Source organism: Rhinolophus sinicus, chromosome 3 (genome assembly GCF_057876585.1).
Source record: "Rhinolophus sinicus isolate RSI-liver-muscle chromosome 3, RSI-T2T, whole genome shotgun sequence".
NCBI classification, from domain to species: domain Eukaryota; kingdom Metazoa; phylum Chordata; class Mammalia; order Chiroptera; family Rhinolophidae; genus Rhinolophus; species Rhinolophus sinicus.
The window spans coordinates 91,039,097-91,064,670 of NC_142503.1; the positions used below are offsets into that span (position 1 = coordinate 91,039,097).

The 25,574-nt window shown below is 53.5% G+C and overlaps 2 protein-coding genes across 2 annotated transcripts; both read left to right on the plus strand.

The window, feature by feature from the left end:
* The first annotated feature begins 1,156 nt into the window (after window positions 1-1,156).
* Window positions 1,157-5,637, plus strand: LOC148758527 (uncharacterized). Its single transcript, XM_088796921.1, has 3 exons — window positions 1,157-4,882; window positions 4,945-5,351; window positions 5,433-5,637. Exons 1-3 carry the CDS (start codon window positions 1,232-1,234, stop codon window positions 5,635-5,637), a joined length of 4,263 nt encoding a protein of 1,420 aa, XP_088653047.1. The 5' UTR covers window positions 1,157-1,231.
* A 357-nt stretch (window positions 5,638-5,994) lies between these two features.
* Window positions 5,995-18,511, plus strand: LOC109458777 (uncharacterized). Its single transcript, XM_088796922.1, has 12 exons — window positions 5,995-10,975; window positions 11,171-13,046; window positions 13,133-13,321; window positions 14,328-14,443; window positions 14,557-14,615; window positions 15,241-15,389; window positions 15,811-15,876; window positions 16,216-16,378; window positions 16,527-16,697; window positions 16,784-16,875; window positions 17,145-17,197; window positions 17,388-18,511. Exons 1-12 carry the CDS (start codon window positions 6,107-6,109, stop codon window positions 17,421-17,423), a joined length of 7,839 nt encoding a protein of 2,612 aa, XP_088653048.1. The 5' UTR covers window positions 5,995-6,106; the 3' UTR covers window positions 17,424-18,511.
* Window positions 18,512-25,574: the final 7,063 nt, after the last annotated feature.

A 25,574-nucleotide genomic window follows, 5' to 3' on the forward strand; every position in this document is an offset into this window, starting at 1 on the left:
TCCCTGCCACTCACCCATAGCATTAGGAGACCTCTGACCCTCACTCTTACCATCTGTAAAATGAGGTTGATGATATTTATAGAGTGAGAGGCTCATGTATGTAAACTAATTTACCCAGTGACCAAAATAGAGTAGGTAATACTCTATTACTTATTAACACTCGCAAGTAAACCTTAAAGTCTCCAGGACTCATGCCTGCCTGCTGAAGTATCTCTTTCTGGAAGTTTCCTTCTCTGTCCTGTCCTTCAGCCTGTGTGGTCCTCTCTCCTTGTCCCTCAATCTCAGCTGAGTCAGAGTTTCAGTCTCTGGTTTTCCCTTTAATGTTCTCTATGCAGCTTTCCCCTCTCTGACCCCTTGTCTCTTGGTGTTCATGATGTGTCCCCAGCCCCAGTCCCTCTTCAGCTGGGTTCTCTCTCTCCCAAGAAGAGAGTTTGCCCAGACAGCACTAAGTCACAGGAAGAAGGGCAGAGGTGGATCAAAGGCTGGGGGCAAAGAGTCAGCAGGGACAGGGACTTGGGCAGCAGGTTGAGGAGGGAGGAGGGAGCAGAGTAAGGGAAGAGCAGGGTGTGTGAGGAGGAAGGAGAGGGAGTGGCCAGGGGAGGAGGCAGGAGCCTCCACTGAACTTCCATACTCAGTGGGCTGTGGTGGGGTGAGGGGCAGGTCGGACACTCAGCCCAGGCTGGCAAGGTACTGAGGGTGCACTTCACTCTCCACTCCTTGGAGAGGCTGCCCTAGGTTGCAGATAGATCTTGGGCTTCAGAATCTGAAAGGCCCCAGCCCCAAAGTGCCTCTGACTGAGGAAGAAGCCATAGCTCTTTCTGTCTTCTGTGGTACATATCTGGAAAATGGGGTTGTGAATAACCTATGTGGTATTATGGTGACAAAACGACCTACAAATGAATTCGTCTGTTTTATTGCTAATGCAGGAACTTCATCCATGGCTACATCCACCTCTAATGCTCTTTTTCTCAGTAAAGAAGCAGCCCATACTGCTCTTAGCAACTCCCCACCATCCAAACGCACAGCAGGGTGGCTGCTCAGCAACCCCAAAACTACTTCTCTCACTCCTGGCAGTAGGCAAAACACACCTATGATTCTCAATACCTCCCCCCACTTTAAACTCATTTCTGAAACATTGCTCAACTCTTCAATTAATTCCAACACCTCAACAATCCCAACATCTAAGTTTGTCGTCAAGGTGGAAACCACTCCACCTACCATAATTGTCTACATGGGAACTACAGAGTGCATCAATCCAACTAGTCTTCTAATCACCACCACTTATCCCACGACCACCTGCATGACAATGACCCAAGTGTCCTTCACTAGTTCTTACACAACCACGGCTGTGACAGGGAAGCCAGGGACAACTGTCACCAGTACTTACCCCAAGACTACTAGTGAGAGAGGCAGCTCCACCACAACCACTTCTACTACCGCCACTCCAGGGAAAACTACCACAACCATGGCCCCAACCTCTTCCTCCAACCCAACCACACTCACAACCCTCCATACACTGATCTCCTCTACAACAGGTACCACGAAAAGGACTATCCCAACCACTGCAAGTATCCATACAACCAAATCTCCTATGCCAACAATCACTCCTACCAATGCTACTCTGCCTTCTCTAACTCCCACGAACACTCAATTAACAACAGTAACTGATAGAAGCTCCTCACCTACCCTCAGGACTACCTTCATTACAACCACACCATCATTTCCAAATACCACCAGTACATATAAAACATCAAAAGCCACTACTCATGCTCATACGAAAACCAATACATTACCAACATCAGTTGTATCAGCTTCTACAGAAGCAACCACTGAACTAGGTACAACACCAACAACTCCTTTAAACACAGTGACCTCCACTGAAACATTTACTCCGGTGAGTGACACTACAAGAGAAACTCTGATGACAGCAATTACGGCAACATCCCTAACCATGTCTTCAATCACTCCCACAAACACTATGACTTCTGCCGAACGGACCACCTATGAACCCAGCCCCACACCGACTACAAAACACACACACCCAACATCCATAACAATAGGACCACCCGCTAGCACTGAATCCACTACGCAAACAGGCAAAACGACGGACAAAACCTCACAAGCCACATCTACCTGGAGTACCACACCTAACCGTACAAGTGACGCGTCCACAGAGTCCCACATGACGGGGACGATGTCTACTCCACCTGACACAACATCAGTCACTCCCACAGATACAGTCAGTTCTCTGACATTCACCACCTCCACTCCAGTGACCACCAGTACCGTCACGACAACCACCAGTGGGCTTCCCAGTCCTACTTCTGTTTCTACCCCACAAACGGCTGCCACTTCGACCACAGAGACCACCCCGCTGTCCACCTTGATTACCTCACTCCCCACTGCCACCATTACATCAACCCCTGCATCTCCCACTAGCATTGTCACCACTGCCACGACCATAATCACCACTTCCGCTGACACTACGATGCCTGCCACCTCAATCACGGCAAGTTCAACCACTCCCTCCACGACACAAACGTCCATAACTACTACCAGTGACATGGCAACTAGTCCCACCCCAACTGCGACTCAAAGTACTTCTTCAGACAGCGTCTCCACAGGAAGCTCAGCCACATCCGCAATAACCCCATCTCCCTCTGCTTCTCATACCATGCAGACATCGACCACCATAACACCGTCTTCTGTTAGTACAGAAATCCCTACCACCACCCCAACAACGATCACTCCCACATCCGTGAGTACCACGGGGTCACTGAGTACCACCACCGATCTCACGTCAACACTCACCCCTTCGAGTGCATCCGCTACCCCCACAAACATCATCACATCACCCCCCACCACGCACAATACAGAAACAACATCCAGTGGCACCACCACCACTGCAACGACAGTTACTATGACAGCCACGCTCACAGGCACCCACAGCACTCCAGCTCCCTCCCACCCTACAAGCAGCTCCGTGACATCAGCAGGCTCCACACCTACCAGCAGTACCGGGACCACTCACACAGGGAGTCCCACCTCATCTGCAACGGGCACCAATTCACAAAGCACAACCACCAAATCCACCCTGACGTCTCCTACAAGCGTCACATACACGACAGCCACAACCACAGAAACGCGGCCCTCCACAGTAGCCACTACACAAACAGGCAAGACGACGGGGACAACCTCTCATGCCACATCTACCTGGAGAACCACAGGTACCAGTGACACCTCCACAGAGTCCCACGCGACAGGGACAACTTCTACTCCACCAGTGACATCCTCAGTCACTCCCACAGATACAGTCACTTCTCCGACATTCACCACCTCCACTCCAGTGACCACCAGTACCGTCACGACAAACACCAGTGGGCTTCCCAGTCCTACTTCTGTTTCTACCCCACAAACGGCTGCCACTTCGACCACAGAGACCACCCCGCTGTCCACCTTGATTACCTCACTCCCCACTGCCACCATTACATCAACCCCTACATCTCCCACTAGCATTGTCACCACTGCCACGACCAGAATCACTACCGCTGACACTACAACCTCAATCATGGCAAGTTCAACCACTCCCTCCACGACACAAACGTCCATAACTACCACCAGTGACATGGCAACTAGTCCCACCCCAACTGCGACTCAAAGTACTTCTTCAGACAGCGTCTCCACAGGAAGCTCAGCCACATCCGCAATAACCCCATCTCCCTCTGCTTCTCATACCATGCAGACATCGACCACCATAACACCGTCTTCTGTTAGTACAGAAATCCCTACCACCACCCCAACAACGATCACTCCCACATCCGTGAGTACCACGGGGTCACTGACTACCACCACCGATCTCACGTCAACACTCACCCCTTCGAGTGCATCCGCTACCCCCACAAACATCATCACATCACCCCCCACCACGCACAATACAGAAACAACATCCAGTGGCACCACCACCACTGCAACGACAGTTACTATGACAGCCACGCTCACAGGCACCCACAGCACTCCAGCTCCCTCCCACCCTACAAGCAGCTCCGTGACATCAGCAGGCTCCACACCTACCAGCAGTACCGGGACCACTCACACAGGGAGTCCCACCTCATCTGCAACGGGCACCAATTCACAAAGCACAACCACCAAATCCACCCTGACGTCTCCTACAAGCGTCACATACACGACAGCCACAACCACAGAAACGCGGCCCTCCACAGTAGCCACTACACAAACAGGCAAGACGACGGGGACAACCTCTCATGCCACATCTACCTGGAGAACCACAGGTACCAGTGACACCTCCACAGAGTCCCACGCGACAGGGACAACTTCTACTCCACCAGTGACATCCTCAGTCACTCCCACAGATACAGTCACTTCTCCGACATTCACCACCTCCACTCCAGTGACCACCAGTACCGTCACGACAACCACCAGTGGGCTTCCCAGTCCTACTTCTGTTTCTACCCCACAAACGGCTGCCACTTCGACCACAGAGACCACCCCGCTGTCCACCTTGATTACCTCACTCCCCACTGCCACCATTACATCAACCCCTGCATCTCCCACTAGCATTGTCACCACTGCCACAACCAGAATCACTACCGCTGACACTACAACCTCAATCACGGCAAGTTCAACCACTCCCTCCACGACACAAACGTCCATAACTACCACCAGTGACATGGCAACTAGTCCCACCCCAACTGCGACTCAAAGTACTTCTTCAGACAGCGTCTCCACAGGAAGCTCAGCCACATCCGCAATAACCCCATCTCCCTCTGCTTCTCATACCATGCAGACATCGACCACCATAACACCGTCTTCTGTTAGTACAGAAATCCCTACCACCACCCCAGCAACGATCACTCCCACATCCGTGAGTACCACGGGGTCACTGACTACCACCACCGATCTCACGTCAACACTCACCCCTTCGAGTGCATCCGCTACCCCCACAAACATCATCACATCACCCCCCACCACGCACAATACAGAAACAACATCCAGTGGCACCACCACCACTGCAACGACAGTTACTATGACAGCCACGCTCACAGGCACCCACAGCACTCCAGCTCCCTCCCACCCTACAAGCAGCTCCGTGACATCAGCAGGCTCCACACCTACCAGCAGTACCGGGACCACTCACACAGGGAGTCCCACCTCATCTGCAACGGGCACCAATTCACAAAGCACAACCACCAAATCCACCCTGACGTCTCCTACAAGCGTCACATACACGACAGCCACAACCACAGAAACGCGAACCTCCACAGTAGCCACTACACAAACAGGCAAGACGACGGGGACAACCTCTCATGCCACATCTACCTGGAGAACCACAGGTACCAGTGACACCTCCACAGAGTCCCACGCGACAGGGACAACTTCTACTCCACCAGTGACATCCTCAGTCACTCCCACAGATACAGTCACTTCTCCGACATTCACCACCTCCACTCCAGTGACCACCAGTACCGTCACGACAAACACCAGTGGGCTTCCCAGTCCTACTTCTGTTTCTACCCCACAAACGGCTGCCACTTCGACCACAGAGACCACCCCGCTGTCCACCTTGATTACCTCACTCCCCACTGCCACCATTACATCAACCCCTGCATCTCCCACTAGCATTGTCACCACTGCCACGACCAGAATCACTACCGCTGACACTACAACCTCAATCACGGCAAGTTCAACCACTCCCTCCACGACACAAACGTCCATAACTACCACCAGTGACATGGCAATTAGTCCCACCCCAACTGCGACTCAAAGTACTTCTTCAGACAGCGTCTCCACAGGAAGCTCAGCCACATCCGCAATAACCCCATCTCCCTCTGCTTCTCATACCATGCAGACATCGATCACCATAACACCGTCTTCTGTTAGTACAGAAATCCCTACCACCACCCCAACAACGATCACTCCCACATCCGTGAGTACCACGGGGTCACTGACTACCACCACCGATCTCACGTCAACACTCACCCCTTCGAGTGCATCCGCTACCCCCACAAACATCATCACATCACCCCCCACCACGCACAATACAGAAACAACATCCAGTGGCACCACCACCACTGCAACGACAGTTACTATGACAGCCACGCTCACAGGCACCCACAGCACTCCAGCTCCCTCCCACCCTACAAGCAGCTCCGTGACATCAGCAGGCTCCACACCTACCAGCAGTACCGGGACCACTCACACAGGGAGTCCCACCTCATCTGCAACGGGCACCAATTCACAAAGCACAACCACCAAATCCACCCTGACGTCTCCTACAAGCGTCACATACACGACAGCCACAACCACAGAAACGCGAACCTCCACAGTAGCCACTACACAAACAGGCAAGACGACGGGGACAACCTCTCACGCCACATCTACCTGGAGAACCACAGGTACCAGTGACACCTCCACAGAGTCCCACGCGACAGGGACAACTTCTACTCCACCAGTGACATCCTCAGTCACTCCCACAGATACAGTCACTTCTCCGACATTCACCACCTCCACTCCAGTGACCACCAGTACCGTCACGACAAACACCAGTGGGCTTCCCAGTCCTACTTCTGTTTCTACCCCACAAACGGCTGCCACTTCGACCACAGAGACCACCCCGCTGTCCACCTTGATTACCTCACTCCCCACTGCCACCATTACATCAACCCCTGCATCTCCCACTAGCATTGTCACCACTGCCACGACCAGAATCACTACCGCTGACACTACAACCTCAATCACGGCAAGTTCAACCACTCCCTCCACGACACAAACGTCCATAACTACCACCAGTGACATGGCAATTAGTCCCACCCCAACTGCGACTCAAAGTACTTCTTCAGACAGCGTCTCCACAGGAAGCTCAGCCACATCCGCAATAACCCCATCTCCCTCTGCTTCTCATACCATGCAGACATCGACCACCATAACACCGTCTTCTGTTAGTACAGAAATCCCTACCACCACCCCAACAACGATCACTCCCACATCCGTGAGTACCACGGGGTCACTGACTACCACCACCGATCTCACGTCAACACTCACCCCTTCGAGTGCATCCGCTACCCCCACAAACATCATCACATCACCCCCCACCACGCGCAATACAGAAACAACATCCAGTGGCACCACCACCACTGCAACGACAGTTACTATGACAGCCACGCTCATAGGCACCCACAGCACTCCAGCTCCCTCCCACCCTACAAGCAGCTCCGTGACATCAGCAGGCTCCACACCTACCAGCAGTACCGGGACCACTCACACAGGGAGTCCCACCTCATCTGCAACGGGCACCAATTCACAAAGCACAACCACCAAATCCACCCTGACGTCTCCTACAAGCGTCACATACACGACAGCCACAACCACAGAAACGCGAACCTCCACAGTAGCCACTACACAAACAGGCAAGACGACGGGGACAACCTCTCACGCCACATCTACCTGGAGAACCACAGGTACCAGTGACACCTCCACAGAGTCCCACGCGACAGGGACAACTTCTACTCCACCAGTGACATCCTCAGTCACTCCCACAGATACAGTCACTTCTCCGACATTCACCACCTCCACTCCAGTGACCACCAGTACCGTCACGACAAACACCAGTGGGCTTCCCAGTCCTACTTCTGTTTCTACCCCACAAACGGCTGCCACTTCGACCACAGAGACCACCCCGCTGTCCACCTTGATTACCTCACTCCCCACTGCCACCATTACATCAACCCCTGCATCTCCCACTAGCATTGTCACCACTGCCACGACCAGAATCACTACCGCTGACACTACAACCTCAATCACGGCAAGTTCAACCACTCCCTCCACGACACAAACGTCCATAACTACCACCAGTGACATGGCAATTAGTCCCACCCCAACTGCGACTCAAAGTACTTCTTCAGACAGCGTCTCCACAGGAAGCTCAGCCACATCCGCAATAACCCCATCTCCCTCTGCTTCTCATACCATGCAGACATCGACCACCATAACACCGTCTTCTGTTAGTACAGAAATCCCTACCACCACCCCAACAACGATCACTCCCACATCCGTGAGTACCACGGGGTCACTGACTACCACCACCGATCTCACGTCAACACTCACCCCTTCGAGTGCATCCGCTACCCCCACAAACATCATCACATCACCCCCCACCACGCACAATACAGAAACAACATCCAGTGGCACCACCACCACTGCAACGACAGTTACTATGACAGCCACGCTCACAGGCACCCACAGCACTCCAGCTCCCTCCCACCCTACAAGCAGCTCCGTGACATCAGCAGGCTCCACACCTACCAGCAGTACCGGGACCACTCACACAGGGAGTCCCACCTCATCTGCAACGGGCACCAATTCACAAAGCACAACCACCAAATCCACCCTGACGTCTCCTACAAGCGTCACATACACGACAGCCACAACCACAGAAACGCGAACCTCCACAGTAGCCACTACACAAACAGGCAAGACGACGGGGACAACCTCTCACGCCACATCTACCTGGAGAACCACAGGTACCAGTGACACCTCCACAGAGTCCCACGCGACAGGGACAACTTCTACTCCACCAGTGACATCCTCAGTCACTCCCACAGATACAGTCACTTCTCCGACATTCACCACCTCCACTCCAGTGACCACCAGTACCGTCACGACAACCACCAGTGGGCTTCCCAGTCCTACTTCTGTTTCTACCCCACAAACGGCTGCCACTTCGACCACAGAGACCACCCCGCTGTCCACCTTGATTCCCTCACTCCCCACTGCCACCATTACATCAACCCCTGCATCTCCCACTAGCATGGTCACCACTGCCACGACCATAATCACTACCGCTGACACTACAACCTCAATCACGGCAAGTTCAACCACTCCCTCCACGACACAAACGTCCATAACTACTACCAGTGACATGGCAACTAGTCCCACCCCAACTGCGGCTCAAAGTACTTCAGACAGCGTCTCCACAGGAAGCTCAGCCACATCCGCAATAACCCCATCTCCCTCTGCTTCTCATACCATGCAGACATCGACCACCATAACACCGTCTTCTGTTAGTACAGAAATCCCTACCACCACCCCAACAACGATCACTCCCACATCCGTGAGTACCACGGGGTCACTGACTACCACCACCGATCTCACGTCAACACTCACCCCTTCGAGTGCATCCGCCACCCCCACAAACATCATCACATCACCCCCCACCACGTACAATACAGAAACAACATCCAGTGGCACCACCACCACTGCAACGACAGTTACTACGACAGCCACGCTCACAGGCACCCACAGCACTCCAGCTCCCTCCCACCCTACAAGCAGCTCCGTGACATCAGCAGGCTCCACACCTACCAGCAGTACCGGGACCACTCACACAGGGAGTCCCACCTCATCTGCAACGGGCACCAATTCACAAAGCACAACCACCAAATCCACCCTGACGTCTCCTACAAGCGTCACATACACGACAGCCACAACCACAGAAACGCAGCCCTCCACAGTAGCCACTACAGAAACAGCGAAGACGACGGGGACAACCTCTCACGCCACATCTACCTGGAGAACCACAGGTACCAGTGACACCTCCACAGAGTCCCACGCGACAGGGACAACTTCTACTCCACCAGTGACATCCTCAGTCACTCCCACAGATACAGTCACTTCTCCGACATTCACCACCTCCACTCCAGTGACCACCAGTACCGTCACGACAACCACCAGTGGGCTTCCCAGTCCTACTTCTGTTTCTACCCCACAAACGGCTGCCACTTCGACCACAGAGACCACCCCGCTGTCTACCTTGATTCCCTCACTCCCCACTGCCACCATTACATCAACCCCTGCATCTCCCACTAGCATGGTCACCACTGCCACGACCATAATCACTACCGCTGACACTACAACCTCAATCACGGCAAGTTCAACCACTCCCTCCACGACACAAACGTCCATAACTACTACCAGTGACATGGCAACTAGTCCCACCCCAACTGCGGCTCAAAGTACTTCAGACAGCGTCTCCACAGGAAGCTCAGCCACATCCGCAATAACCCCATCTCCCTCTGCTTCTCATACCATGCAGACATCGACCACCATAACACCGTCTTCTGTTAGTACAGAAATCCCTACCACCACCCCAACAACGATCACTCCCACATCCGTGAGTACCACGGGGTCACTGACTACCACCACCGATCTCACGTCAACACTCACCCCTTCGAGTGCATCCGCTACCCCCACAAACATCATCACATCACCCCCCACCACGTACAATACAGAAACAACATCCAGTGGCACCACCACCACTGCAACGTCAGTTACTACGACAGCCACGCTCACAGGCACCCACAGCACTCCAGCTCCCTCCCACCCTACAAGCAGCTCCGTGACATCAGCAGGCTCCACACCTACCAGCAGTACCGGGACCACTCACACAGGGAGTCCCACCTCATCTGCAACGGGCACCAATTCACAAAGCACAACCACCAAATCCACCCTGACGTCTCCTACAAGCGTCACATACACGACAGCCACAAACACAGAAACGCGGCCCTCCACAGTAGCCACTACACAAACAGGCAAGACGACGGGGACAACCTCTCACGCCACATCTACCTGGAGAACCACAGGTACCAGTGACACCTCCACAGAGTCCCACACGACAGGGACAACTTCTACTCCACCAGTGACATCCTCAGTCACTCCCACAGATACAGTCACTTCTCCGACATTCACCACCTCCACTCCAGTGACCACCAGTACCGTCACGGCAACCACCAGTGGGCTTCCCAGTCCTACTTCTGTTTCTACCCCACAAACGGCTGCCACTTCGACCACAGAGACCACCCCGCTGTCCACCTTGATTACCTCACTCCCCACTGCCACCATTACATCAACCCCTGCATCTCCCACTAGCATGGTCACCACTGCCACGACCATAATCACTACCGCTGACACTACAACCTCAATCACGGCAAGTTCAACCACTCCCTCCACAACACAAACGTCCATAACTACCACCAGTGACATGGCAACTAGTCCCACCCCAACTGCGGCTCAAAGTACTTCTTCAGACAGCGTCTCCACAGGAAGCTCAGCCACATCCGCAATAACCCCATCTCCCTCTGCTTCTCATACCATGCAGACATCGACCACCATAACACCGTCTTCTGTTAGTACAGAAATCCCTACCACCACCCCAGCAACGATCACTCCCACATCCGTGAGTACCACGGGGTCACTGACTACCACCACCGATCTCACGTCAACACTCACCCCTTCGAGTGCATCCGCTACCCCCACAAATATCATCACATCACCCCCCACCACGCACAATACAGAAACAACATCCAGTGGCACCACCACCACTGCAACGACAGTTACTATGACAGCCACGCTCACAGGCACCCACAGCACTCCAGCTCCCTCCCACCCTACAAGCAGCTCCGTGACATCAGCAGGCTCCACACCTACCAGCAGTACCGGGACCACTCACACAGGGAGTCCCACCTCATCTGCAACGGGCACCAATTCACAAAGCACAACCACCAAATCCACCCTGACGTCTCCTACAAGCGTCACATACACGACAGCCACAAACACAGAAACGCGGCCCTCCACAGTAGCCACTACACAAACAGGCAAGACGACGGGGACAACCTCTCACGCCACATCTACCTGGAGAACCACAGGTACCAGTGACACCTCCACAGAGTCCCACACGACAGGGACAACTTCTACTCCACCAGTGACATCCTCAGTCACTCCCACAGATACAGTCACTTCTCCGACATTCACCACCTCCACTCCAGTGACCACCAGTACCGTCACGAAAACCACCAGTGGGCTTCCCAGTCCTACTGTTTCTACCCCACAAACGGCTGCCACTTCAACCACAGAGACCACCCCGCTGTCCACCTTGATTACCTCACTCCCCACTGCCACCATTACATCAACCCCTGCATCTCCCACTGGCATTGTCACCACTGCCACGACCATAATCACCACTTCCGCTGACACTTCAACGCCTGCCACCTCAATCACGGCAAGTTTTCCCAGTCTCTCAACTTCCCAAATAGTCAATACTGTGTCCACCAACATTGCAACGACATCTATTCTGACTACACCGTATAGTACTTCTAGGGTTTCTCCCACATCCTCGTTTCCTGTTGTGGGTACGTCCACAAGTGCAATAACCACTTCCTTTAGTACTATCATCTCCTCTTCAATATCCACGGTATCAATGTCATCTTCTTCCCCTTCCACTAGTGTAAGTTCAATGCTCCCTACTTCCATTAGCTCCTCCAGTACAGACATTCCAGGTTCTTCTTCTGTCACTACTTTTCCTACTTCTGTTTCATCCAAAACTACAAGAACTTCTCCAATGACATCTTCTGTAATAACCTCTTCTACCGAAACAACCCCCATTGTTACTGTTTCTTCTACTACCCCATGTCCAGAATCTATATCCGTTACAATAGTGCCTACTTCTCCCACTACTCCATGTATAGAAATAGATCCAAGTGGTACAGTTCCATCTACACCCACCATCCCACTAACAGTCTTTACCTCTACTACTGTGATGGCCACCACTCCTCCTAGCTCCACGAGTATGACAACTGTATTTCCTACACTTACGGACACTTCTACTTCAGTTTTGGAAACTGACCCCACCAGCATCATAACTGACGCTCCTACTTCTGTCAGCACTGGGACTGTCCCCATTAACACAGTTTTGACGAGCACACAAAGACCGAGCAGTGAGACGTGGACGAGCACCCACTCTGTAAGCACCCAAGATGTGTCCAATATCACTAGCTTCCCACTGACCCCGAAACCAAGCAGCAGCTTTCCAAGTTCCACGATGACTTCAAGCAAGTTGACAAGCCCCACCTCAACCATCATTAGGACTTCAGAGACACCTGCGGCCACTACTCAGACTCCCACCACTTTGACGTCACTCAGGACAACTTCGACCACTCCTCAGAGGACCACACAGTCTATGCTGACAACCACCGCAGGTCAGACCTTCTCTTTCCCCTGCTAAAGTCTCGTGTCACCAAGGTCAGGGCCTACGCTGAACTTCCCTTTCTCCTGTGTTGCCCAGGCACCTGCAACAATGGTGGCACCTGGATACACGGCCGCTGCCTCTGCCCCTCGGAGTTCTCTGGGGACCACTGTGAGCTCCAGGAGGTCAGGTGCCAGAACGGGGGTCAGTGGGATGGCCTCAAGTGCCGCTGCCCCCAAACCTTCTATGGTTCCCGCTGCGAGTTTGCTGTGGAGCAGGTGGAACTGGGTGAGTCTCCAGGGCCCTGCCCTCTGCGCTTTCATCCTGGGAGGTGCCCCTGGCTCCCTGGGCCCAGCACTGTGGTTGGCCTGTAGTCACCCATGCTGTTTTGTCCAATCTGCTGAGCTTTGGACCATGGATGCCCTCAGGTCTGGATGGATCCCTGCCTTCTCTCGCAGGCCTTCCCCTATCCTATCTCATGCCTCTTTTCCACCCTCACCTCTAGGAAGTGGCTGGGACCACACTCCTTCTGGGGCCTCCTACCAGTCTGGGCTGCTTGTAGCTCTATTTTTCTAAATCCTTCTGTAACAAACTACCACAAACTTAGCAGCTGAAACAACATATATTTTTATCTTACAGTTCTGTAGACTAGAAGTCCAACGTGGGTCTTGCTGGGCTATAATCATGGTGTCGGCAGGGCAGTGTTCCTTTCCGGGGAATCCATTTCTTCGCCCCTTCCAGCTTCTGGAGCCTTCCATGTTCCGTGCCTCAAGATCCCCTCTCTCCACATTCAAAGCCAGCAACGTTGCATCTCTGTGCCTTTTTTTCATGCTCACATCTTCCTCTGACTGATTCTGATCTTTCTGCTTCCCTCTTCCACTGTTAAGGACCTTGTGATTGTATTGGGCCTACTCGTTAATTTTCCCATATTAAAATCAGCTAATTAGCAATCTTAATTACATCTGTAACTTTGGTTCCACCTTGCCATTAGCATAACATATTCACAGGTTCTAGGATTTAGGACATAGGCATCTTTGGGGGCCATTATTCTGACTTCCACTGGGGCAGACAAGGGAAAGACCACAGGCCTGACTTCTGTGCACCCAGACTTCATCCTTTCCCTCATTTCGGGACAATTCATCCCAAAATTCCTACCTCTCTCCTTCCTGCTATTCAGTTAGTCCTCAGGGATCATGGAGAGGGGCATGGGAGGAGCCGCTGGGTCGGGGTGGTGTTGGTAATGTTAGACAGAAGTGGATGGTGAAGTGACCAGCACAGGGCATGCTGTGTGCAGACACGGTGGACACTGAGGTGGGCATGGAGGTGTCTGTGCAACAGGATTTCTCCCCGGAGCTCAGTGACAACACTTCTAAGGCCTACTCGGATTTCACCAACACCTTCAGGAATCAGGTGAGGGGTAGGAGACGGGAATCAAGGGTACTCCCCTGCAGCTGAGATTGGGAACCTGGGTGCCCTCAGGTCTGGAGGTTCAGATGTGAGCTCAGGAATCTTTGGCATTTCAGATGAAGAAGATTTACCAAAATGTGCAAGGATTCCAGGATGTGGAGATCCTGTCCCTGAGGTAGGAGACCCTTCTGCGGCCCTGGAGGTAGTGTTAGGTCGGGGAAAGGGATGTGAAGAAAGGCTGGAGAAGCCAATCCTTGCTTTTGGAATCAGCAGATTTCATAAAGAGAAGGGTAGAGGGAGTATGCAAGGGAATCACTCCATGGGGGACTTTTGTGATCATTTTCCGGGGTTATTTCTCTGTAAGAGGGATGCAACCCCACCTTTTTAAGCACACTGGAAGGAGAGGGACTGTATGAGACATGCAGTGAAGTGGTGCATGTGTGCTGGTGGGAAGCCTGGTGTCTGAACTGCAGTTGGTGTCTCTCTGGCTGGCACCTGTTCTGCTGGATGGGTCAGCATGAGTGAGGCAGGGAGCCCACGATGTCCTGATTTGGTAACGGTTTGAGGCAATGCAAGAGAAACGCAATCATTCCTTGTCCCACCTTTCCAGGTTGACCACCTCAGGGATGCTGGCAGTGCCTTCTGATCATAATGTGCCTGGAATCCCAACTCATTGCCTCTGTCCCCTTTCCCCCCAACACCCATGCACCTGTGGTTGGTCCTGGAGGTGTCCTACTAAGGAGCTATGCGCCCCAGGCCTGGGCACCTTTTAAGACCCCTGACTCTCTCGACCCCCTCAGGAGTGGCAGCATCGTGGTGGACTATTTGGTGCTGCTAAAGTTGCCCTTCAGCGGCCAGCTGGAGAAAGAGTACGAGGAGGTGATGGGGGTTCTGCAGGAGGAGCTCCAGGAAGTCAGCCAGAACCAGGACAGCTGCCAGAGTAACCAGTGTGAGTGGGGGCTTGGGGCCTCAGGCTGGAGGGAGAAGTCAGGCTCGCAGCCAGTATCCCAGCCTGTTCCAGCTCAGACAGGGGCCCCCTGGCCTCTGGTGCCAGCCCTCTGGTACCTCCAGAAGGTTGGGAGAAGGGACACGGGTCCACAAACAACTGAGTGAAGCATGGGGCTAAGGAGGGCTTGCCAGAACCTGGGTGCTGGAAAAGAGATACCCGCGCCCCCCCCCCCCTACAGTTCTCAAGGTTTCCAGGATGACTGAGGACCCTGATTATTCAGGGGAGATGAGGGAGGACAGCCCATCCACGCCTCCCCTGCACTGCCAGAGCCCTTGCTGCCCCTCCCTGTGCTTTGCCTGGCTTCCCTGGCCCTGACCTCTTGACACCCCCTCCAATTCCACCTATGCCTGTGTCCCTCCAGCGCTGTGTTTTAAGCCTGACTCCATCAAGGTGAACAACAACTCCAAGACCGAGCTGACCCCGGAAGGTGAGGGGATGGTAAAGGGCTGAGTGGCCCCAGGAGGACATGACCCCTTCCACCAGGGACCTCTACCCATTGAAATTCCCTGGGGTAGAGGGGGAGGCCTTTTGGGGAGGCAGGTGATGTGGCTCAGTGGGGCTGCCCTTCCTGGGGCAGCAGGGAAGGTGAGGAGAGAGTGAAGAGCCTGGAGACTTGCCCTCCCCTCATCAATCCCAAGGTCTACCTCACCACATCTCACCTCGGAAATGTAGTCCTCCCTATCCGTTTTCAGAGTCATTATAACCAGGCACCTGAGTACAGTGGATGAGGTCTCTGTCTCTCTGCACCCCCCTACCCAACCCGCAGCCATCTGTCGCCGCGCGGCTGCCCAGGGTTATGAGGATTTCTATTTCCCCTTGGTGGAGGTGAACCGGCTCCGTTGCGTCACCAAATGCACGTCGGGCGTGAAGGATGCCATCGATTGTAACCAAGGCCAGTGCCTTCTGGAAAGGAGCGGTCCTGCTTGCCGGTGAGGCCCCGCCCACATCCCGCAGGGCCTACAAGCCGCCCCCGCTCACCCCCCCAGGCCCCGCCCCTCGATGCCCTGCACACCTGCCCTAGGGTGGACCCCGCCCGGGAGGTGGTGAGGGTCTGTGACCTGTGCCCCCCTCCTCCAGATGCTTTTCCACGGACACTCACTGGTTTTCTGGCCCGCGTTGCGAGGTGGCAGTCGCCTGGAAGGCTCTGGTCGGGGGCCTGGCAGGGGCTGCGGCGCTGCTGTTGCTGCTGGTGGCGCTCGGCGTCTTCTTCCTGCGCTCCCAGAGGAGGCGCGGCCAAAGCGGAGGCCGGTGAGCGCTCTGGGGATAGGCGTGAGGGCGGCAAAGGGTACCCAGACTGAGCGGCCCTGCCCTGACCACGTGGCACCTCGACCCAGGTCCTGGGAAGACGACAGGACATGGTTCGAGATGTGGGATGAGAACACCGTGGGGACTTTTACAAACTTGGGCTTCCTGGACGACGGAACAGGTAAATCCTGTCTCCTGGGGAAGGGAGGTAGGGGCTGTCCTGGGAACCACTGCGGCCTGGGCAGGACCCAACTACCTCCCTCACCTGAGACAAGCATATACCTCGTGCCATGAAGCTTACGTCGCCGCTTGCCTGCGCCCCTCCCGAGGAAGGTCAATGTCCAGCACAGGCCATCCCTGCAGGCACAGGGCTACAGGAGCCCCCGAGCCCTGCCTAACTCACGTTTTCTCCCGCCTCCTTTTCCTGTCCCTTCTTTTCTCATTCTCTAGTCAAGGAGGAAGACTTCCACGTGGACTTGGAGGCTGTGGACCCCAATGTGAGGGTGAGGGGGCAAAGGGGGGATGGATGGTAAGGGACTCACCCAAGTCCAGCTCCACCTGCCCTCTCCCTCCTAGCCCCCTCCGCACCCCCCAGGGTGGGGCTGAGCTAGGACCAGAAGGCAGTGGATTCCCAGGCAGGCTGAGCAGGGTGACTCCCTCTTCTCACTCCCTCTCTCGCACACTCTGTGACAGATACACATCCAGAGACCTGAGGTGTCCTCCCTGTGAGCCCAGCACTACCCCCTCTACCCTGCCCGGGACAGCAGGAATGCACCATCTATACTGCATCCATTTCAAGAGATGGTCCAGCGCAGTCTCCTGGTTTCCCTGGGAAGAATCAGATTGTCCTCTGGCCCCTGTCCTTCTCGCAACTTGGATGAAACCCACCTGCAGACCCAGTTCAGATCCAGGCTCTTCAACTCGGGGACCTTGGGCAAATCAGTAGCTTCTCTGAATGTGTGGAATAAGGACAGCATACTTGTTCTGATACCTTGTACAGTTGTGAAACCCAGAAGTGCTCGGTCAATTCTCTGTCCCAATGCACCTTTGTGTCAGCCCTCAGGCTTGGATGGCTTCTGTCCGATCCCCAGACCCCACGCCCTTCGCTGGGTCTCAGTCCTTAGTCTCTGCTTTCCTGAGTACATCCCGACAGCCTGTTCCTCGCCCTACACCTAAAGCTGGCCTGCAGCCCATCCCAGCCTCCAAACCTCTCCTTGTATCACTCCCTGCCATACTCCTTGCTCCCATTCCTTCAATCTTCTTCCCCTCTGAACCCACTTCTTAAATTACTGCCCCCTCACATCCCAGCCCCCAGCCCTGATGTCCCCCGGTGTCCATATTCTCCCTTTCCCCATCCTTAAACCCTCAGCCCTAATTCCTTACTTCCCACTCTGGTGCCCCAGTGCTAAATCCTCCTTCTGCCCCCATACCCTTCTCCCTAGCTAGGCACAGAGGCCCCCTGCATCTTAGGAACCCCAGCTCTGTCCCCCAGGCTCTGGTCCTCTAGTCTAAGTCTCCATCCCTTCCTCTCACCCCCAAAGGCCCTGGATCCCGGCAGGTGGGGAGTGAGATATGGGTTGCCCCAGGTCCTCAAGGATGAGGGGAAGTGGGGCCCTGAGGTCGAGAAGTTCCCTCAGCCTCCTCCTCCTCATTCCCCTCACTCTCCCTCCCCTCCCTTACTGCCTCACTCTGTCTTCCAGCCCCTTCACCTCTCCTCCACCCTGCCCTCTTCCTGCTCTCACCCTGTCCCTGCAGTAACCTCTGAGGCTGGAAGCCCCAGCCTCCTTGGCAGGAATCTCTCTTGTGGGGACAGGAAGTCTGTGAGTCCTCAGTTCTTCACAAATATAGCATTTATTGTAAAAGCAGCTGCTCTGTGTCTTTTTCCTGTTCACTTCCTGGTGTCTCCACTTGGTTGGAGAACACGGACATCTGAAGATGTGGAGAGCCTGGGAACGCTCGTTTCTCCCGGCCAGGAAGGAAGGGGTCTGTGGGCAGCCCTCAGGGGACTTGACTGTCCTCGTAGGGAACATAGAGATTGGGCAAATTTACTGAGGGAGTGGATGGGGGGAGGGAGCCTCTCCATCAGCAGCAGGTGGGGGCCTGTTGGGTTTGTCATCTGTGCCCTTCCTTTCTTGACATCGGGAGCTTAGGGCTGGGTCAGGGAGATGGGTAGCCTAGGCTCGGTCAGCTGTCATTTGCACTGATGGGTAAGCTGGGTCTCCCCAAAGACCTTGGGCCTCTCCAAGCCTGGGTGGGAGACATACTCACACCAGGGCCTGCCCTGCCTGGGCTTTGGGCCCTTCTGTTTCCACTACTGTGGGCAGCCAGATTGGACTGGAGGTGAGGGTGCTCTGGGCTGACTATGTGAGGTTCTTTGGGAAAGGCCCAGGACAGGAGAGGGACTGGCAGTGGCCAGGAGTGTAGACCAGGATCACAAAGCCTTAGGTGTGAATGGAGCCCCACCCAGGACAGAGGTGGGGGTCGGAGGCCCTGGGGAAGGTATGCACTACTTTGGAAGGGGCCAGCTTGAGGTGGATGATGGGGAAGAAATACTGGAGGAAAGAGGGGTGGAATGGAGGGTCCTTCACTCGCCCTAGCCTGTTGCTGGCAGCTCCTTCCAAGGTTTGTTACCTTCTCCCTCCATACATAGTCACCCTCTCCCCCTGGCATTTCTCGGCCCCTGCCTCTTGGCAACCACGACATGCTCACACCTCTGGCTTCCTGTCCCTGTCCAGCCCTGCCCCACCTTTGGCTCTGGCTTCCTGGAAAGACCCTGGCTCTGGGCGGTCAGCTCTCAAGGAGTTAGAGGGAGGGAGGGATAACAGGCTGCCCTTTGGCGAACTCCCTGTGGTCACTATGCACCAAGCACCCAGCCCCATCACCACACCCACCCTGGGCCAGGTCTCTTCCCCCAAGGCAACGGTTCCAGGGCTCCTTTTTACAGCTGACCCTCCCCTTGGTGACACCCGTTTCTCGGTCCCTCCTGATGGGGGAAGATCCCGCTGCCAGGGCCCTGATCTCCAGGAGATGCTGGGGATCTGGATCCTGCTGCTGGCTCTCTGGCTCTAGGTGCCCACCAATGCCACAACGACCCCTGGTGAGTGAGACCTGCCGGGCGCTCCCTGCTGGTCATGGAATGTGCTGTCCTCCGGCAGGGATGCAGGTGGCTGGCCTACCTCCATCTTTCCCTCCCTCCCTCTTTCTGCAGGGGAGGGGCTGCCACAGGGCTGTACATCAGCCCTGACCTCATCCTGCCTTTGGGGGGGGCTAAAGTGGTTAAAGTGGTCACCCTGGGTGCAGAGGAAGGGGCGTGGCCTGTGGTTTTGCAGTTGATGGCCAGTACCACGCCCCTGGCCCAGGGACTGAGTGAGGGCTAGAATTTACCCTCTCTGCTTTTGAGGCTTCCCTTGGGGGAAGAGGGACTTTTTCTTTACCTAGATAGTGGTCTCTGCCTGCCCTCTTCCTGGTGGCTGCATCTGCCCAGAGGGCCAGGTCTTTCCGACCTCACAGAGGCACTCACTGTATAGGCTGCCAGCCCTGACAGGGAAGGGAAGGGGTTCGGCATCTTCCCTCTTGCTTGGGGAGAGGCTCAGGGGCACCTGGAAAAGTCCCTCTAATTAGAAACAGCTGAAGGGCTGCGGGGGACACAGGCTCTGGGGTTCTTCTTGAACCTTGTCATGGCTATTTGTCTAGGAAGCTACTGGTTATAAGCTGATTTCCTGTGGGTTCCCTCATGCAGAACAGACTTGCTAATCCCCCTGAGACAGGGAAGAGCTGTGGGGAAGGGGTGGGCAGGGCAGACCCTGGAGCAGTGGGGTGAACGAACCCAAGGCCCCAGGTAGAAGGGGCAGCTCTTGAGCTGAGGGACTGCAGGGTGTGCAGGGTGGGCTGGGAGCAGGGGTCTCTGCAGGGAGGTCATGAGATAACCTATGAGGGAACTCGGGCTCTTAGAATCCACCTCAGGCCACCATGCACTGACATACCTCCTTCTCCCCTACCCAGACATTCGGGGTGGCAGTGGCACAGGCCAGGAGGAGCTGAGGGGAGAGGAGCAAGGGCTGTGAGTGTGAAGTGCATTGATATAGGGCATTATGAAAACATATTCATTACAGATATATTAGCTTTAAGTTAATAAACAGAAAATAGGAAGCTATGAAGGTGTGGTGAGGGAGAGGGTCGCCCTTAAGAGGGGTCCTCCCTGTCCCCACTCCCCGGGCAGACTCCAGGCCTCTCTCTGGCCAGGTTATCTGAGGAGAGGGATGCTGGTGGTGATGATGATGATGATGAAGATGATGAAAGGCCCGGCAGTCAGCAAGTGCATTGCCTGTGCATCCAGCCATGCATTAGAGACAACCCCCCACACAAGCAAAGGCCCCTGTTTCTAAGGCACTGACGCAGGTGAATCCATTAGCATGCAAAAGAGTCAAAAAACACTATGGTAAGTGCAGAGAGCCATCAGGAGCAGGGAGGTCGGGCAAGTAGTGTCATTCCAGGGGACTCCAGAAGGTCTGATGATACCTGGAGGCCGCTTGCCCACTTGCAGAGGGCTCTGCTATTTACAGACCATTTCAGAGCAAATGACTCACAAGGAAGGTTGTGTAAGGAAGTGAAGGCAGACAGGAAATTGAGACTCAGAGAGGGTGAGTGACCTACCTGGGGCCACACAGCAAATAATTAACATGACCTCACCCATTTAACACTAGGTTTGTGTTGCCCAGTCCTGCTCTGGAGGACCTCAGCCGTCTGCAAGATACCCCTTTCCCTCCCCCCCCACCTGCATGTGTTCTGGGTTCTCAGGGAGGGGTTCAGATGTTGGGTCAGAGAACACCAGTGGCTTTTTTCCTAATCTGCACCCTCCTCTGATTCTTCCAGTTCTCCGTGAGGATTGATGAGGTGTTGGACTAGTAAACAGTGGGGAGAAGGAATGCCAGTCTGAAAAGGTAGGGAAAACACGTACATGGCTATGCAGGGCAACCAAAGCATACGAGTGCCCGGAAGGTGAGGGGGCGTGTACTGGATGGGCTTGAAGTTCAGTAGGGAATCTGGGTGACAGGAGCATTAAAGCCAAGTGGAGGCTTTTAGATACCAGAGGGTCTCCATGGGTGGGTCACCCCTGCCAGTGCAGATCTGAAGAGAGGCACTGAGAGCCATTTGACATGAAGCCGGGAAGATCCAGCTGGAGACCAAACTCCCCTGGAAATGGAGAGGAATGTTCCTTTTGATAATGGGCTGTGGGGGCATGGAGATAGATGGTCCTAAATCCTGTGTGATTAGGGGGTCAGGGGCCTCTATTTGATGATTGACAGGCCTCCAGGTGGGCCTGTTGAGTTTGGGGTGACCATGGAGTTTCTGGGTCAAGTGTCCTGGAGGCCTAGGACTCGGGATGGGGGGTGGGGGAGGGGCCTGGCAATAGAATTCTACATTCCCCATCAGCTGCTGGGGCCACAAAGTCCAGACAATGCCGGGATCAACACGAGGATTGGAGCTTGTATCCGGTTTTGTGTACATGAAGTTCCAAAGAGCTCACGGTAAGGGTGGAGGGGGAGCTCCTCAGGATGGCAGTGGGGTGGGGACTGTCCCGGAGGGGCTGGGGCAGGAGCTGGAAGGGGTCAGAGAGCTCTGTGGCCTAGAAAGGTGAAGGTGGGAGTGAACTGATGACCACGTACAAAATTGGGAAGAGTGTGGTGAAGGTGAGAACAGATTTGTTCACAACAGACAAAGGGGCAACCTTTGAAACTTGTGTGATGTAAATTGAGAGTAGTTAAAAGGAAGGCTGTTTTATATAGAGTAATAAACTTACTCATTCAGCAAACACAGGAGGCCTGGCTTGGCCTGGCCAGATGCTCTGGATGAGGCAGGATGAAAAAAACAGTTTATCGTTGAGTATTGGAGATGGGAACATGGGAACGGTACAGAAAGAAGCACAATCCAAGCCTGGTGCTGAGGCTCCGAGAGGGTCCCTGGATGATGGAGGAGTGTGGAGATGGGCGTCCGGGTCCGCTTCTGCCGGGGCTGATCGAGGAGGCTGCAGGGAGAGAAAGGCAGAGTTTGGTGGCTGTTAGGTAGTACAGGGAGGAAGTATTAATAGTTACTCAAAGGACTTTGGCAAATTCAGAACTGACACAGCCATAGGTAGCTACAGAGAGCCGTGGAATGTTGATTAAAAAGTTCCCTGGGGTACAGCAAATCTGGCTGATGATTAATATAACAGCAGACCCTGTAGTCTGGCTGTTAAATTAATCATCATCAAAATTATTGACGTTCATTGATGGTCTGCTATATATAAGACAGTGTTGTAAATGATATCTACGATCTCATTTAACTCTCCCTAAAACCTAGGAGGGAGTGCTGTTACGGATTTCTGTTTTACACATGGGGAAACTGAGGCTCAGAGACGTTAAATTACCTGTTCAAGCTTACCCATCCATCAAGTGGAAGAGCCAGGATTTAAGCTCAAGCTGCCTGGCACCAGAGCCCACATTCTTCCCCACTTGCTATAACTGGGGAGGCCCATGTGAATTAATTTCCCAGGACTGCTGCAACAGATCACCACCAACTTGGTGGCGACAAACAACAGATATTTATTCTCTCACAGTTGTGGAGGCCAAGAGTTTGAAATAAGGTATCACCAGGGCCCACTCTCTCCATCTTGGGGGGGGGGATCCCTCCTTGCCTATTCCAGTTTCTGGTGGCTCCTTGTCTGTGGTGGTGTAAGTCCTCTCTCTGCCTCTGTCTTCACATGGCCTTTCCTGTGTGTGTCATATTTCTCTTCTTTCTTTTATAAGGACAGCAGTATTTGGATTTAGGGCTCATGCTAAATCCAGGATGATCTGATCTTGAGATAAACAAAAGGAAGAAAAATCTCACTTAACCTTACCACTCCAATAAACATGGTTAACATTTTGGTCTATTTCTGAATATGTATTTAGATTTATTCTGTGGGCAGTTCATATTTTAATAGCTGATCAATATTGCATGCTGTGGAATGCGATAGTCATTTAACCAGTCTCCCATTCTTCGTTTCTTGCACATGGTCACCCTTTTTCACTATAACAAATAATGATGTATAAAAATTTTTTTTATCTGCATCAAATTACTTTATTTTAGGATCAATAACTAGAAATGGAATAATTAAAATGGCATGACTCTGTCTATGGTCCCTGATGCATATTTTCAAATCATCCTTCAGAAATATGATACCAAGCTAACGTCCATCGGCATCATGAGAGAATGCCCCGACCAGCACTAGCTATTATAATCTAACCCAGTGAGGGGGATGCAATTTGACAGGTAAAAATAAATAGTATCTCGCTTTGTTTTGACTTTCTGTGCTTACTGGTGAAATTGAGTTAGTATTTTCTTCTCAAAGGCTTGTTGGCCATTTGAGTTTCTTTCTTTGGTGAATGTCTGAGCTTTTCTTTGCCCAGCTGCCTAGTGGAGTGTCCCTGAGCCTGGAGGTTGACTTTGGGAAGGACAGCGTCACCTGCTCTGCCACATCCTTTGAGGATGCCATTGCCGCCAGAATCTTGGACTGGGAGGGGTCCGAAGCTTTTTACCCAAGACACTATTCATGGCAGCGATTCCTTGTCCCTCCCAGGAGTGAGTGAAAGCCTCGGGCGCAGAATGGGTTGCCCGCCTGGAGGGTCGGGAGTGAAGCAGAAACTTTAGCATGGGGCTTCCACTGAGACAGTGATCAGCAAAGAATAGCAGAAGCAAGGAGAAAGATGAATACAGGTGATGGTATCTTGGGACCTGAAGGGAATGTGAAATTCCAGAGAAGGAAGGGCAGCCTGGCAAGATGGACAGGGAGTTGGGCCCTCAGAGCTCATGGGTGCGACCTGAGAGGCAACTGTCCTAGAGATATGGATGGTTAAGGACAGACTGGCAACAAAATGAAGTAAGTGGTATGCATGCAGGAATAAAGACGAAGAGAGAAGTATGTGCAGAGTCTATTCTAATGGGTATCCTGGCCTTTGCTGGGGCCCCGGTGGCCCACTGTGTTGCCGCCATTGCCTCATCAGTCTTCCTGCCTCTGCTCTCCCTGCTCCTTCAATCCAAGGCTCTGCTTCTGAGGCAGAACCGTTAGGATCATGGTGTTTTGCTGGACATTTGTAACTGCTGCTCTGTTGCCTTACAGCTGCCAAACCGTTTGTTCCGCCGCACTCTTCCCAGGATTTCACAAGGGAGTGCCTCAGCAAACTGAGGCCCGATGGAATTATATCGGTCCCTCCCCTTCAGTGGATTCCTTGGAGATGTGCCTGTGTGTGTGAAGGCAAAGTCCAGGCTAGAACACAATGGGAGCTTTCGGAGAGACAGCCAGCAGGCTACTAACACACAGATCTTGAGATTAACAATCTTTTACCTCTTTAGAAGTTTACCAATAAAAACTACACGTTGGCTCGATTCGGGGTTCAGTCTCTGAGACTGTTCCCCTTGGCCTGTGCTTGCATTCTATTTGTGGCTACTGTCTTTTCTTAACCCTGCATCACACTTCTCCCTCCCCACACCCACGTTGTGCTGGACACGACACTGCTCAGTCAAGTCCAGAGCTGGCTCCACCTCGCCAGCCTTCCCTCTGCCGTTGCCCGTCTCTCAGTGTCCAGTTGCACCCCAAGCACACACTCTGGGCCTCTACATGTGCTGTTTCCTCAGCTTGAAAACTTCTCCTTCCTTTCTCTACTCTCCAAAGTCTTTCCTTGTGCTAAAAAAGTAAAAGCCACCTTTAGGTTATGCTTGAATTCTAACTTACCAGCTGGCTGAACTCGGAAAGTATTTAATCCTCAGAACCTCAATTCATGTGTGAAACAAATGTTAATATCAACTACACAGGATTGCATTAAATAACTAATTCAGAATGTCCAGGATTCATTCATCATCTAC